At 43.7% G+C, this 17,253-nt stretch overlaps 1 protein-coding gene across 1 annotated transcript in view; it reads left to right on the top strand.

The window, feature by feature from the left end:
* Positions 1-17,253, top strand: part of LOC101739096 (heme transporter FLVCR2) — a 76,503-nt gene that overhangs the window by 1,446 nt on the left and 57,804 nt on the right. The window contains exon 2 of the mRNA XM_038010972.2: positions 10,775-11,513. Within this exon, the coding sequence (XP_037866900.1) occupies positions 11,154-11,513 (360 nt within the window). The 5' untranslated portion in view covers positions 10,775-11,153. The remainder of the gene's footprint in view (positions 1-10,774; positions 11,514-17,253) is intronic.

The following is a 17,253-nucleotide window of genomic DNA, read 5'->3' as shown; positions in this document are numbered from 1 at the left end:
AGAATATCTAATAGTGCTGAGAGCATGCTACAGAATGGATGCTTTATTTGTGGTGATTGTCAATACAGTCATTTTACATTTAAAACTACTTTTACGACGACATAGACGTCCACGATCATTAAAAATGTAAAGTGCTAGAAACATTGAAAATGGTTATCCCGGAATTAAATCGTAAGAATCATTTTAATTATGCCTATCATTCACGAAAACTGAAGAACAAACTATAAAGTGATTTTGATTTCACTAATGGCCCACTAATAGAGATCTAAGTCTGAAAATTTATGTATCGAGTCTTCGATACGAAAACGGATCATTACATTAGATGGTAGTTCTCGATAACCAGCCTTTGAGATTTACGTCACCGTATGTCAAAACCAATTTCGTGATTATGAGTATAAGTTTCGAGTTTCGAGAACGTGACGATACGAAAGACTGAAATTCATTGGGGCTGCTGAAATTAATGCTTTTTACGAACGGTAGGGGCGCTGTTTAAATCCTATACATTTTCTCGATAGTGACACGAATACTTTTTCGATAGTCATTCGTGCTCATTAGCACTGAACCCACTTCGATTAAGCGGCACGACATGATAACCCTCTCATCCTGGCCGCCGGAAACTACATAGCCGATCCAGCTGACCAAATGGTAAACAGTCGACGGCGCCCAAAACACGTCATTACGGATCCTCCCGATCCACTAACGTTGCTTTTAGGTACCCCAAGCACCGGCCATCGTTCTCGTCGAACCCGTCGCTTGCGAAGACGTTGACGTAGGGCTCGACGAGTAAATTAACCTACAGACACAGCCCACTGAGTTTCTCGTCGGATCTTCTCAGTGAGTCGCGTTTTCGATCCGGCGGTAGATTCTGCGAAGCACGGCTCTTGCTAGGGTTCGTGTTAGCAACATCGTCAGGTTTGAGCCCCGTGAGCTCATCAACTAGTTGAGGTTACGCTGATATGATCTCTCTAGACCATCAAATTAGGTAGGAAAAAAGCACTGAAAATTTAAGCTGAAGCGAATACAAAAAGCTACTGTATTTTTTTTTAATTGCTCTAAGGTTCTAATTGTAGACACATTTTTTTAATATTTCTATTTGGAGTCATCGATCGCTACGCCATTCGAAAGCTACGATGGCATCATTGATAAATTATGAATACGTCAAAATCAATAATTAAGATTTGAATAAAAACTATGCTCATGCATTTTCAATAGAAGATTTGGAGCTCAGATCTCTTTAAGCCATAGTTCAATGACACCTTAAAGTTTATATCATTATTTGGTTGAAATTCAAGGGCGAAAAGTGAAGGAATTAAATTATTAGGTAGACCATAAGGCTTAATAGCTTAGTGGCTGAAACAAGCATAGCTTATTTCAAGCCGAATGTTGACGGAATCTGTACTAAATACATTTAAGAAAAACGCGATCCGAAAACCGCCATTTTGTGAATAAAGAAAATGAACGCACGTTCTCGTGACATTGACCTCGAATCAATTATTCAGAGTTTTTGAAGACTACAAAGAGCGCGGTGTTCTAACGAAATATTGTTACGGAGTTTTTGTAGTTGAGGATGGCCTGTGGACTTTGTTACAGTTAGACTGTGAAGCCAAGTTGGCGTTTTATTTTAAAGCCGTTTATAAAAGAACACTGTTTTACTATCGAAATCGTATGCAATGCGCCACGTTCATAATAAGTTATCAGGTGTTGCTTGTTTTTTTTTTTTGTTGCTTCATGGTTGGACCAGCTCACAGCCCACCTGGTGTTAAGTGGTTACTGGAGCCCATAGACATTTACGACGTAAATGCGCCACCGACCTTGAGATATAAGTTCTAAGGTCTCAAGTATAGTTACAACGGCTGCCCAACCCTTCAAACCGAAAGGCATTACTGCTTCACGGCAGAAATAAGCAGGGCGGTGGTACCTTTTTTTTTTTTTTTTTTTTTTTTTTCTTTTTTTTTTTTCGGGTAGAGGGCCGAACCTCCTACGAGGTCCCCGCGCAAAAGGGGCGCGCGGGGTATGTGAGACTCAACGATCTGCATGGTGTTGTGAGCAGACCGCGGGCCCAAGGATTTTAGGACCCACCCACTAAACGACTCCCCTGCACTCTTACACCCGACGTCCGATCCCCTCCGAGGTCAGAACCCGGATGAGGTAGGGGGGCTACCGCGGTCAACACTACAACCAGACGGCGCGGCTCACCCCAAGGACGCCCAGCCGACGGAGCCTTCGAGGCGAATCGAAGGCTCTGAAACGTCGGCCGTCTCGGTACGGCAGCCCGTCGGGCCGCCCAGACGGTGCCGCTGGTGTCCCGGAATACCCCGCTGGACCAGAACCAGCCTGCCGGGTCGGGACGCGATACACCGTCGACCGGTCGCTCTATTCAATCCACGGCAGCGCGCTAGAGTGCTGGTAGCGCGCCGCGCGGCCTCACCCCCTCAGGTCGCCCCTTGACCTTCACCGGGGGGAGGCCGCTACCTACAGGGGCCGGGACGTACGGGCGTATTCCCGCCTCCGGCCCCCGGCTCGACGGCGACGGATCGGTGCGGAAAGGGAAGAGCTCTCCCTCTCTCGCTCCGCCGCCTCCTTCTGCGAGATGGTGGACTCGCAGAAGTCGAGCATCGCCTTCCAGGACGCGTCGCTGCCGAGCATCGTAGCCACGACGCGCGGCAGCGAGAGGTCCTCTCCTATGACCGCGACGAGGGCGGCGCGTTGCTCGTCGAATCCAGAGCAACGCGCCAATGTATGTTCCGCCGTGTCTTCCTCGTCGCGGTCCGCGCAGTGGTGGCACTGCGCCGTCGGTTCCCTTCCGGCTATCTTATGCAAGTACCGGCCAAAACAACCGTGGCCGGTAAGCATTTGCGTCAGCCGGAAGGTGAGGCATCCGCGGTCGCGGCCCACCCAGTCCGCGAGAACCGGGCGGACCGCCTCGACGGTACGGAGGCCGGCCGACGGGTTCGCCAAGCGGCGAGACCACGCCTCCAGCACGGACCGCCGAGAGTGGAGCCTCCGCGCTCGAACTACACCTTCGCTGGGGTGCCCTTCCCCCCTAGAGCGGAGGTCGCTACGCCACCTGTAATCGGCAGCGAGCGCCTCCGCCTCCAGGTCCCAGGGTGGCGCCCCGGCGAGCAAGCACGCCGCCTCGAAGGAGACGGTGCGGTATCCTCGGATCGCCCTGATCGCGATCGCGCGCTGCGGACGTCGCAGCGCCGCGACGTTCTTGCGGGTCAGGGCGTGGCACCATACGGGAGCCCCGTACAGTGCCATCGACCGCACCACCCCCATGTATAGGCGGCGCGCCGCCTCATCGGGACCCCCGACGTTAGGAAGAAGCCGGCACAAAGAGCCGGCCGTCGCGATCAGCCGAGGGCCCAATTTCTTAAAGTGAGCGCGGAAGCTCCAACGACCATCCAGTTCGAGGCCGAGGTACCTGAGACCGGTCACCCCGACCCCGATGCGAACGCCTCCGATCACGAGGTGGGCATCCGCAGGCGGCGCCCGTCCCGGCCCGTGAAATAAGAGGGCCTGGGTTTTTTCGAGCGCCACCTCGAGCCCCAACCGTCGGATCCTTGCGACGACGCTTGCCACACCTGCGCAAGCCAGACGGGCAGACTCCCGGTAGTCCCTCCCCGGGGCTACGACCAGCGTGTCGTCAGCATAGCAGACGACACTTAGCCCGGGGAGGGAACCCCATAGGGCGCCCCGCAGGACCCAGTCGTAGCCGATGTTCCATAGCAAGGGGCCCAGGACAGACCCCTGCGGAACACCGCGCTCGACGGGGAAGCGGTAGACTGCCCCACCGTGTCCGACGCATACGATCGACCTGTCCTCGAGATAGGAGCCGATCAGCCGGCGGAGGTACGCGGGGACGCCGTGATACTCCAGCGCCCCCGCGATCACCGACCAGGGCAGGGTGTTGAATGCGTTCCTTATGTCCAAGGACACCGCCGTTGCCACCCCGCCCCTGGTGACGGCCTCATCAGAGAGGGCACGCACGCGCAAAATCACGTCGATCGTTGAGCGGCCCTCTCTGAAGCCGTACTGCTCCGTCGAAAGATCGGGACCCGTCTCGGTCAGGTGCCGGACGATGCGGGCCGCGACGATCCTCTCGAGCATCTTGCCCGCCTCGTCCAGCAACACGATGGGGCGATAGCCCGCGGGTGAGTCCGCGGGGCGCCCTTCCTTCCGCAGAAGGACCAGTCTGCCCGTCTTCCATTTCGACGGGAACCGTCCCGACTCGAGGCACGCTTCGAAAAGCCCCCCGAGCCGGTCCCCTAGGGCCTCGAAGGCCAAGCTCCAGACCCGGCCGTGAACGCCGTCAGGGCCGGGGGCCGCGTCCTTCGCCCTCATTCTGGACACGGCCGCATGGATCTCCGCCCCCGTGATAGGGGGAGGGGGCTCCTCGGCAGCGGGAACGCTGGGGCGACGCGGAGGCGTGCCCCACGTGGCGTCCATCTGGGGGGGCTCAAAGTCCCCCTCCGCTGCCGGCGGGAAGAGTGCCGCAACAATTTCCCGCAGTTGCCGAGGCTGGAGCCACTCGGTCACCGGGAGCGCCCACGGTTGCAGTTTCCTGCGAACCATCTTGTATGGGCGCCCCCAGGGATCTTCGTCGAGCGACTCCAGGAGAGTCTTCATGCTCTGCTTCTTGGCCTCGCCGATGGCCAGCTGCAACGCCGTCTGCTTTTGACGACAGTCAGCATGCAGCCGGGCCGCCGTCTCCGCGAACGTAGCGTCGCGACGACGGCGGTGGCGGTGGCGTGCGCTCCGGCGGCGCGCCCTCACGCACTCCTCGCGGAGTCTTGCGATCTCGGGCGACCACCAGAACGCACCCCCACGTGGTGCTCGGGGGCCGACCCGGGGCATGGCGGCATCACAAATGTTTGCCATGGTGCCCCGGAACCAGTCGACCTCCGCATCCACGTCCGCGAGCCGCGCGGGTTTTGGCGCCCACGCAGCAACAGCGGCCGCCTCCATTAGCAACTCCTTATCCATCCGTTTCAAGGCCCACCTGGGGAACGAACAGGGCGCACCTTGCGGGAGCTCATCCTCACCGCGGGCTCCCGCGGCTGACGTCGAAGACGGCGACGACGACGACGACAAGGAGGAGGCGGAGAGCTCGAATCGAACGTATCTGTGGTCCGAGAGCGTCTCCGCCCCCTCGAGTACGCGCCAGCCGCGGGTTCGGCATGCGACGGACGGGGACGCGAACGTCACGTCCACATGAGACTGCCCGTTCCAAGGTACGGTAGGGCGTAGGGCGGTGGTACCTACCTGTAGTAATCATATGTTTCGGTGTGAAGTCATAATCAACATTAATATCAATCATTTGCTTCAAGGCTAAGACCTTTTTATTATTGCCCTTGTAGGTAGACGAGCAGACGGACCGCTCGGCGGTGAGTGATTACTGTCTCAAATGTACGTTAGCAGTGCTAAGGACACAGCCAGCGCTCCTTACCTCAGGCATATTTTGGTGACAGAATACTTTTTCTTCTTCTTTGTCTCCACTTTATCCCAGAAGGTGGGTGCGGCACAACGATTTTTTCTATTTCATTCTCTGCTATCTGCCGTCATCTCAATACTCACTCCCCTCTTTCTCTTAACGTAATTCACACACTTCATCCATGTTTTCTTCGGTCGATTTCTTCCCCCTTTACCTTTTACTACCACTTCAGAACACATTGGCTGGCGTTTCGATTTCATGTCTCAAGATGGGCTTTCACATTTGTTTAGTGTAAACAAGCTACTTGAGCGTTAAAAATCCTGTGGAATAACAGATTTTCAGCTCACCTACGTTCAAAAAATATTCTAGAAATTTATCGAGTGGCTCAAAAAACAAATATTTCGGTAGGGAGCGGCTTGGCTCTGCCCCTGGCATTGCTGAAGTCCATGGGCGACGGTAACCACTCACCATGAGGTGGGCCGTATGCTCGTCTGCCTACAAAGGCAATAAAAAAAACAAAAAATATTGCCTGCAGCGGATATGTTTTAAAACCGTTCGAAAATTTGTATCTAAATTTAAATTAATAGTTCAACTTTTCTTTGCGACTATACATTAATCTTCATCAACACTTGATTCTGTCATATTTGTTGAACATGACAAAATAATAGGTAATCCCGTTTCATAATCACATACATATTCCACGTATCACGTTCCAGCAGTGGACATCTGTGGTCTAAATGATAGATATCAATCTAGATTCTAGAAGATTCTAAGTCACATTGTGTTAGTGGCGTACTTATCGTGTTATTTTGTTGTCACGTCGTGTGGTTAGCCAACGATTTTGTTTGCATACGGACCTTTTTAGGACTGTTAGTGTTCTATTACTGTTGAATCAAGTAAATAATAATAATATATATTTCATTTATTTATTTAATAGTTAAAATACTTAGCTATAGTTGAGGTATAAATGAGCTGTAACTATACTGAGACCTTAGAACTCATATCTCAAGGTGGGTGGTGATATTTATGTTGTAGATATAATATCTATGGGCTCCGGTAACCACTTAAGACCAGGTTGTGAGCTCGTCCACCAATCTACGTCATAAAAATAAATCAATTTAAAAACTATTGATCGGGTCTTGATAAAATTTAAAAGGGACTGCACGAGAAACCAGCTTTCAAATAAGAATCGTCGAAGTTTTGCGGTAGTCTATGAAAAATACAATCGATTTGAGAACCTTACGATTTTTTTAAGTCTGTTAAAAAGTGATTTTATTGTCATATCTCGAACTTCTGTCGTCGTAGCGAGATAAGATACACATCCATTTTTAAGTTAACACATTGTTTCTATACAAATCAGACTATTCATTTCGATAAACAACTTGAATGGTTAAAGTGAAATTTATTCACGTTGTGGGTCCTTTTGTTTTTGACTGCCGAATTCATATTATCGTATTTCGTTATGAGAGTTTATAAATAATTCACATGCTGTCATGATGAGCTAATCTCGTGATCGTTTCCGATTCATTAGTGGAACATCCTTCGTTTTATTGTAATCACTGTGAAATGTCGTTGTCCAAGCAAAAAGGAATGTCAAATAGTGAGGTTATGTTTATTCTGCGGTCGAGTGCTCGAAATGTAACGTTTTTTCTGCATGACGTGTTTTGGTAAAAAAAAACATTTCTATTTCCTTTAAAGCAGCCTTTCCCAAAGTGGGCGATTACGCCCCCTTGTTGACGCTGCAGGCCTAAAGAGGGACGGTAAGGGACGCAGAAAATAGGGGGCGTTGTGTAGAGACTTGGGAAGCGATCTGTAATTTCATCTAGGAGGATTCTTAAAAACCGACCTTTTAAGTAGGTGAAAAAATAGGAGCCCTAAAAAGAATTTATTCTCAAACTGGGCAGTAGACAAAATAAGTTTGGGAGCCCCTGCCTTAAAGTATCGCTTTTTGTGATTCGAACGAAAATAATACCGGTAATTTTCAAAGCCATTAATATTAAGTAATAGTAACTAATTGAGGTGATTGCTTCTGTAAATATATTTGATTTGATGGTTATCGATCGTAGTGTTATTTATATCGTCGTGTGACCATTGTAATATACGTTACGCTACAGGTATAATACAGGCAAGAATAGAAGCTATTTATTCTTTTTAATAATAGCAAATATGAAAAATAGCCATTCTTTATTAAAAATAATCTACACTACTTCAGTTTATTTATAATATCACAATAGATGGGCCATCTTTATTCAGTGAATCCCTTCCAGAAGACGCTGTGATTATTATTTCAAATATGAAAAGAAAAATAATAACTCGCAACTAGGTACATCTCGTATCAAAATGATTTTGAAGTGAAAGATTAACTGGTGCAATTAGTACTGTAGGGTGCGGTGTGAGTTTGTTAGTTAAAGATAATGTTACTTAAAAATGTTTATTGTTAAAATATATAGTTATATAGGAGAAGAGAAATATAGAGTTATATATAGAGAGAATATATGTTGCCACGTCTAAATCACTGTATCGTCAGTTGCAGAGGTATTCCAGGTGCGACCCACTTGTGTTTGATACATGAAGGATTCCCAAAGTTTTTGAGTTTTTTAAGGAAATTGACGATTTTTTTTATATCGCCTCACCTCGCCTTACCTAACCTCGATTTATCTGTTTTCTACCAGCTTACTTCACATTAGAACCGTGTTTTGTTTACGCAATGTTTTCAACGGAATCTAAAATAAGTTAGTAAAGCAGTAATTATGATTATGAACATTAGTCGTATTTGACTAATGTTCGCTCATTATTTTTAATTTTATTGCATAGATGTGTGGACGATCTCACAGCCCACCTGGTGTTAAGTGGTCACTGGAGCCCATAGACATCTACAACGTAAATGCGTCATCCACCTTGAGATTTGCGTAATCACTGGTGGTAGGACCTCTTGGGAGCCCGCACGGGTAGGTACCACCACCCCGCCTATTTCCGCCGTGAAGCAGTAATGCGTTTCGGTTCGAAGGGTGGGGTAGCCGTTGTAAATATACTGAGACCTTAGAACTTATAGGTATATCTCGAGGTGGGTGGCGCATTTACGTTGTAGATGTCTATGGGCTCCAGTAACCACTTAACATCAGGTGGGCTGTGAGCTCGTCCATCCATCTAAACAATAAATAAAAAAAAAGATATAAGTTCTAAGGTCTCAGTATAATTACAACGGCTGCCCCACCCTTCAAACAGAAACGCATTACTGCTTCACGGCAGAAATAGGCGGGGTGGCGGTACCTATCCGTGCCGATTTACCACCAGTAAGATTGTAGGTCGAAGGTCATGTAATCGAGAAACATATCCGAAGCGTACGACAATCATGCCTCACAGCAATGCTTTTTTAGTGAGGCGTCTGCCTTAAGTCTGTGAGATAGGTTTATCAGCGATTATTCGCCGAAAGTGTTTAACGTTTTATCAAAAGAACAAGTGATAATCTACCTTAATTGGGGATTACATGTTGAAACGACTTATATTATTATAGATTGTGTAACAAGATACGGTAGACGGAATATTTTACAGATAGTAGTAGGTCGTAGAGCAGGCACAGCCGAAATTATTGTCGTTGGGCAGATTTAAAATTTTAATAACATTCGTATTCTTACCAATTTTTTTGTTTAAACTATGTCCCGATATTTCGACGCGTTGCTAGAATTACGATCATATTCAAAGTATATTTTTTTTCTTAAAATCATCTTTCGTTTCGTAACTGAAGCAAATGAAATATCACCTGAAGTCGCCGTGGCCTAAAGGTTAAGACGTCCGGAGCATTCGTAGTATCTAGCGATGCACCGGCGTTCGAATCCCACAGGCGGGTACCAATTTTTGTAATGAAATAAGTTTTTAACAAATATTCACGATTGACTTTCCCACTGTGAAGGAATAAATAACATCGTGTAATAAAAATCAGACCAGCAAAATAATAATTTGCGTGATTACTGGTGGTAGTAGTACCTCTTGTGAATCCGCACGGGTAGGTACTACCGCCCCGCCTATTTCTGCCGTGAAGCAGTAATGCGTTTCGGTTAATATGGTGACGGTGGTACGGTGTCTATGGGTTCCAGTAATCACTTAACATCAGGTGGGCCGTGAGCTCGTCCACCCACTTAAGCAATAAAAAATAATAATAAAATATGACATTCAGACAGTTCCGTTTGATTTTAAATTAGTAGGCATCTACCTAAAGTGTGCCTAGAGATAAGATATAAGATTGTTGTGACAAATGTTAAGCAAACTTTTCCATGATAAGTCATGAGACCTTTTAATCAAATTGAAAATTGAATGAATTATGCATTTGGAAATTAAGTAGCATGCCGTCACCTCCACGTGTTTGTAGTACTATGGTTACGTTTTTTTTTTCGGCTGGAGTGGACTCTAGAATGTGTAATGTGTCACACCTGTCAAGTGGTTATCGATGACATTGATCCGGCGGTAGATTCTGCAAAGCACTGCTCTATGGCTAGCGTTAGCAACGACGTCAGGTTTGAGCCCCGTGAGCTCACCTACTAGTTCGGTGAATCTAGAATAACCCCTCGAGGTTACTAGATAAGGTAGGGAAAAAAGGCATAATACATTTAAAATATACTTTGGAAGTATTAGATATAGTATTTATTAATACGTGAAGCAAAAACTTTGTATCCCTTTTTACGAAAATTGCGCAGACAGTGGAGTATGAAATTTTCCACACTTATAGAGAATATAGAAAAGAAGTGCAGAATGCTAATATTTTATTGTCAAACTTTTGTTCTTGGCGTCTGTTGTCAAATTGAGAATAGATTAAATATTGTTTGTCTTTGTTAATATTTTTTATAGTGTAGTCTTAGCGAAATTTGTGATTATAGAAGTATAAAATATAATCATAATAGTGTACAAACTTACAATTCCAATTAATTATAGTCGAATTTCGACTACTGCGGGACCTCTAATAGTATTTTACATTCAGATTGATTGATTGTACTGCGCTAGTTTAGAATTTAGCAGCGTCTGGATAGAAACTGAAGTTCTTCAGCTGGGGGACAATTAAAAATTGACATTTGTTAAGTGTCAATTTTAAGTCTTAATTAAATTGTATAACTATGAGTCCTACAAGCGACGCCGATATTTGAATTCAGCAATTCAGCTGAAAAATACCTAACAACGAGCCATAGTAGGATCGTTGACTGGCCGCTATCATTTCAAACGTCTTTATCTGGCTCCCAAAACATTAATGATCGTGATTATAAACGATAACCACTTGAACACGTCTCCGAATCGATAATTTCGTTTCGCTCAATTGTAAATTTATATTCATATGTATGTGTGTCGTTTCAGATGAACGACGGCGGGACCAATTGAATGTGATAAAGAAAAACTTATATATTGAGTGCTTTAAAAAAAATAACTAGTTTATAGTGGCGAAATAATACACTACTCGGATTTGTATAAATAATAAAAAAAAAAACGGATTGAAGTATTTTTCGAAAGGTTCTACAAAAAAAAAAAAACTATCTCAAATCATTGGATATTCTAAATTCGAATAATTGAAATTGAATGATTGAAAATACGAACGCTGACTTTTTTCTCCTATAGTGAAAGAAGTGAAGACGCGTAGGAATAATTAAAAAAAAACGGGTCTAATTTACCGTAGATAAAAGTGTGAAGTGTTTTTTTTTAAATTGTGATAGAGACTCAAAGTAAGTATTAATAAATAATGACGTTGAAGGAACATTTAACAAACGGACTGTCCAATCCATCTGAGCCTCATTCGAAGCTGTTTTTGATGAACGATAGTTCTAGAAGGGAGTCGATCAGCGGTAGTGTGATGGACGGGCTGACAATAGAGTCGAGTAAAGCAACTTACACCGTGTACAAAATAAGGTGGCTGATATTGACATTGTTCGTATTGTATTCAGCTTCGAATTCGTTCCAATGGACGCAGTACGCGATAATCGAGGACACGGTACTGTCTTATTACGGCGTCAGTAGCGCCGTTGTGTCTTGGACCTCAATGGTGTACATGATTACGTACGTGCCCCTGATATTCCCTGGAAGCTGGCTGCTGGACAAGACGGTGAGTTTTTATTTATTTATTTAGGTTTCGTGTAGCTTAAGTGTAATTTTAGAAAAAGAAAATAGTTTATAATTATAAGTTTTTTTTATTGCCCTTGTAGGCAGAGGAGCTTACGGCCCATCTGACGGTGAGTGGTTACCGTCGCCCATGGATTTCAGAAATGCCATAACAGAGCCAAGCCGCTGCCTACCGCTAAGTGACGCCTATGATGACATGACAATGTAACCGGTGGAACGCCGATAAAGTGGATAGGCGAATCGATAGCGCCTGAAGTGTACAGTGATAGCCTGTTTCCAGCCATGATGTTAGGGTTACCACGCTTTTTTACTGGTGGTAGGACCTCTTGTGAATACGCACGGGTAGGTACCACCACTCTGCCTATTTCTGCCGTGAAGCAGTAATGCGTTTCGGTTTGAAGGGTACGGCAGACGTTGTAATTATACTTGAGACCTTAGAACTTATAACTCAAGGTGTGTGGCGCATTTACGTCGTAGATGTCTATGGGCTCCAGTAACCACTTAACACCAGGTGGGCTGTGAGCTCGTCCACCCAACTAAGAAAAAAAAACCCTGCCAAGAATGAACACAATTCTCTATGCGTTTGAGGCCTTTCTCCTTTAAAGCACGTCACAGGCAATTAATTCAAATAAGCGAACCAATTCGCGCGATTGGTGATTGTTAGTCGTAATCTACACATATATTTTATGGTTCTCGATCGGACGATGTCAGATGTTTAAGATTTGCCCAGATAAAAGTGATTAGGCGTTAAGTCTAGACGATATCAAGTGGGCGTGGTCATGTGTTGCGAACTATGAAAAGTCGTCGTCGTCTAATGATTCGTGTCCCTTCTGGGTGAGCCCGTGCTCGCTCGCTTGTCCTGGGGAAACCCGGGCAACCTGTGATCCCTCCCTACAGAGAATAAAATAAGGCCGAAGTTCGCCGTCCACTCGTATCAAGCGATACGACTGGGCGGCTATTCATACACGTGCTCGCAAAGATAATAAGATTGTGTGATTTCTGGTGGAAGATAATTTGAACTTCTATTCTACGTTTTTCTACCGCGAAGCACTCATTTTTTTATGATTGAGGGCTTACTCGTGGCCCGGAGGCCTTTGCAGTTCCACAAGAACAGGTGGGCGAGCAAGATCTCAGCCAGAAGGGGCGGGATTTGCTAACAGCTACTCGAGTGCCTCCAAGGGAGACCGAACAACTCAAGAGCAACTGCTTCCCGAACGAATCTACAACCGGATCGGAATTGCGACCCGCTGAGAAGATCCGGCGAGAAACTCAGCGGGCTGATGGATGGGTTAGGTTGCACGTCGAACTCTTTGCCGAGTTAGACGAATACGGTTACCGCACTCATGCGATCACAATGATCACAATGATGAGTTAAATAGTTTTAGATATCAAGGCGAAGCCGCGCCGGCCTGTCGCATATGGTTTTTGATTCTCGTCAGCCCAGGAGTCCATACTGGGCGCTGAACTTAAGGAAACGTTGAAATATGTAGACTGTAGTGTTGACATTTCACTATTTTAATTATGCAGACGGTTAAATTACTCAAACAAACAGGGATTAGAATAATAATTAGTGATTAAGATTGACCATCACGGGCGACCGCTGTCAACAAGAGAATGAATGACTCGACGTTAGCCCGTCATGACAAACGCAACTTCTTTCGGTATTACCCGCTTTTAATTAAAATTACCATTTAGTCGAATACAAAACAATTACGGACTCGTTGTATAAATATATTTTTTTAAATAAATTTGAATTAAAAATAGTGTAAGAAAAAATTATTTTCTTTAAAAGCGTATTTTGTTAGTTTTTTTTAAACTATTATTTATTTGATATTTTTTAGTCGAATTTCAATTTTTCAATTTTTTTATTTCAATTTTTTTAATATTGAATTGTCATCGGTCCTTAATAAGTATACCAAATTTCGAGTTAATCCGACGTTCTGAAGGAGGTCAATATCATGTTCAAAGATTCCGTTACATACTAACATACATACGTCTGAAGCTAATAAAAGCGTATTAAAAACAGAATAATTTACCGATGATTATATAAAAAACACAGAATAATTTACCGATAATTATATAAAAAAAACGAATAATTTACCAATAATTTTATATTTGTATTTCAAAATATCGCGCTTCGGTATACATGGGTCCATAGCCCCATGTTTCAGTGAAGTGGATGGTGATATTCACGTTGTTATAGTTATGCGCTTCGGTAACTATTTTACATGAGAGGGGCCAAGAGCGCGTCCGTCCAAGAAACAAAATACACTACGATCACGTCGTCCCGTGGAAACTGGCCACCCGTCTGCCGTACAACTGTATTAAGAACTAGAACTGAACTTAAAGAATAACTGGACGCCCCTAATAAACTCCATTTACATATTTCTTTTACGGTTACATCTGGAATTTGGCAGACATTGGAATTTAATCGACGAATAACAAACACCTTAGTCATCAGCGAAAAAGAAAAACTATAAATTATTCGAAATGTCGGATATTGACAACAAACTTCAGATTTAAGTGTGAAATTGGCTTTAATTAGGCCTACGACTCGTGAAAATCGAAGAAAATACTGAATCTAACCCGCAAAAATTATAATTTGCGTAATTACTGGTGGTAGGACCTCTTGTGAGTCCGCGCGGGTGGTACCACCACCTTGCCTATTTCTGCCGTGAAGTAGTAATGCGTTTCGGTTTGAAGGGCGGGGCAGCCGTTGTAACTATACCTGAGACCTTAGAACTTATATCTCAAGGTGGGTGGCGCAAACTATACCTGAGACCTTAGAAATTATATCTCAAGGTGGGTGGCGCATTTACGTTGTGGATGTATATGGGCTCCAGTAACCACTTAACACCTGTGAGCTCGTCCACCCAGCTAAGCAATAAAAAAAAATTCTTCCTCTAGTTTGTTTATTTAAAAAACCACAGTATATTATTTACTACCACGAAAAGTATTTGACACGTGGTAGTTAAAATGTTAAATTCTTTAGAAATAACTCTTTGTTGGCCTAGACTTGTGTTACCACGAGTTCATTATGAATTATAATAGTAATTTTACAAAACATACTATTAGTTTAACAATCGTAACGCATGCTAATTTTTTCGCGATTCTGTACCATCTATTGTTTTTTTTTAACAAAAAATTTGTATTCCGACAATGACTGATTTAAAAAAATTTCAAGGATTAAAAAAAAACACATCACACAATAGCTGTTCACATCACACAATGGGACGCGTGTCGTTGAATCGATAACCGTTATAAAAACTCTACGAATAAATATAAAAAAACTTAATAAAATGTAACAAAATGAAATTCAATAAAAACACGAAATGCCATTGTGCGAGGGAATATTTAGATTTAATAATAGATGTCGGTTTTTTCTTTTAAACTTTCGTGACTGAATAGATACTACATTAACTCGTACAAGTTTGGGAGTTGCTACTTTTTTAGACAATGTAGCTTAATAGATCTTTTAACCATCTATCCTTGTGTTATTGGTGCATTTCACCTTCAGACACAGCCCGTTGAGTTTCTCGCGGGTTCTTCTCAGTGGGTCGCGTTTCCGATCCGGTGGTAGATTTGGCGAAGCACTGCTCTTGCTAGGGTTAGTGTTAGCAACGTCGTCAGGTTAGAGCCCCGTGTGCTCACCTCACAGAAATTTCTGTGGCTCACCTACTCGCTTGATTACGCTGGCATAACCCCTTAGGTTACCAGCAAATAGGAAAAAAAGGTGCATTTGGACATAATGTTAAATATGCAAACGTCACATCAGCCATAGGGATTTTCGATGGGATTAATGATCGAAGTCTCATTTGGATTGAAATGAGTCTCATTACGAGCGATTTGAATTGTCACACGAAACTCATCCGTATAGATTGATACAAAAGCGAAAGTAAATGATCCGTGAAGGGTTATGTACTGAATCACCGATACGTTCCTTCCTATGAAGCGAGGTGACTTCACTTCACTGAGTTCTCTCTGAGTAAACGGGGTTTCTGAATGTGGATGTGAGTGTATAAGATTCTTTGTTTCCATAATATGATGTTGATTTTCTAAGTATAATTTAAAAGGAAATTACCAGCTTAAAGTAAATGTAAAGTTTATGTTTATGAATTCACACACATACTGTGAAGTGCAGTATCGGAAAAGTTGAAAGCCGCGATAAAGCTATTGCATAGCATTTTTATCAACTAATGCAATTATAATTAGGCAATAATAATTAATAATAAAATAACACTCATAAGCTAGACCGCGCGAGAGAGAGATGGGCAGACTTTTCATGATGTGCATGCAGTGCGACATCACGCCGCGCGCTTATTCACAAATACTACACAAGCGCAACGTGTGAATGTGCTGAACGCGGGCTACATGGTAGGTGGAGTGGGGGTGTTAGGTTTTATTTTCGTTACGGAATTTCTTGATTCGGTCGCCGCGCTCAAAGCCCTCGACAAAACTATGCAATAGCTTAAAAAAATGTTTTGACGTGATAATCTCTCTTCTCGCGTGATATCAGAGCTAGCAGTTCGAATAGTTCTGCTACTGAAGTTATCACGTAATATAACCGTAGTAATATAAAGCGACTTTACAAATTTTGTTTCTTTCATTCTTTTGTCTTTGAAGGTACTGTTAAATAATACAAAAATAGATAACCTCGTCTGGGTCTCTAGGATCAGAAGAACTAGCTGATAATTATAGTCCCACATTAGAAGCAAAGGAATTATCTATGAGCTGAAGGGTACAGAGATAAGGGCGTAGTCAAACCCATGTCCTGCAGAATATGAAAAGAGGTCTAGTTATTGAAAATATTTAAAATAAAAAATAAGCAGATAAAAAACGTTTATTTCAAAATATTGAATCTATATTTGGTTTTCATTTTCTATTCTTAGCATGTAACATACATGTCATTCATTAATTATGTGTAATAACCAAATCCACATAAAGTAATTGAACCTGGAATTATTCAAAGAATTACTATTCTTTAGTTAACTCTAGCAGTTGAGTGAGCATTGGTGAACACAGTTCATGTAAGTGAAGCAATCTTAATTAAATTAACATTAGGAACGATTGATTGAATTCGAAAACAATTTTACAATTATTAATCATCATGATCCACATGTTGCGACATAAAAGAGAAAATTTCACACAAAAATCTGAAAACAAACAATTACCGGAATCCAAAACAAAAACAAACTTCTGTAATTAATCTCGATTAAAATTCGGTGAGTGGAATTATCACTTCGGCGCGGAGTTTGGTTCGTTTGTATTTTAATCGATTAAACTTATAATCGATATACATTTAATCGATATACTTATTTACGTCGGAATTGTTTCTTTGCTGGACGAGAGGCACATAAATAGGCGAGTATGCAATCCCATGAGTGCAGTATGTTTTAAATTCGTTTCAAGGCTCGGAGTCACACCACACCACTTTTACTAGTGCCAAACCTCTTGTGAGTCCGCGCGGGTACCACCACCCTGCCTATTTCTGCCGTCAAGCAGTAATGCGTTTCGGTTTGAAGGGTGGGGCAGCCGTTGTAACTATACTTGAGACCTTAGAACTTATATCTCAAGGTCGTAGATGTCTATGGGCTCCAGTAAACATCTGACACCAGGTGGGCTGTGAGCTCGTCCGCCCGTCTAAGCTATAAAAAAAAACACTGTCTTTCACATCAAGTGCTTTATCTTCTAAGTGAGGATATGTATTGGGGATGCTTTTTGCT

Source organism: Bombyx mori, chromosome 5, assembly GCF_030269925.1.
Source record: "Bombyx mori chromosome 5, ASM3026992v2".
Classification (NCBI taxonomy): Eukaryota; Metazoa; Arthropoda; class Insecta; order Lepidoptera; family Bombycidae; genus Bombyx; species Bombyx mori.
The sequence above is the reverse complement of the archived record's forward strand: the minus strand, read 5'-3'. Positions and strand labels throughout refer to the sequence as shown.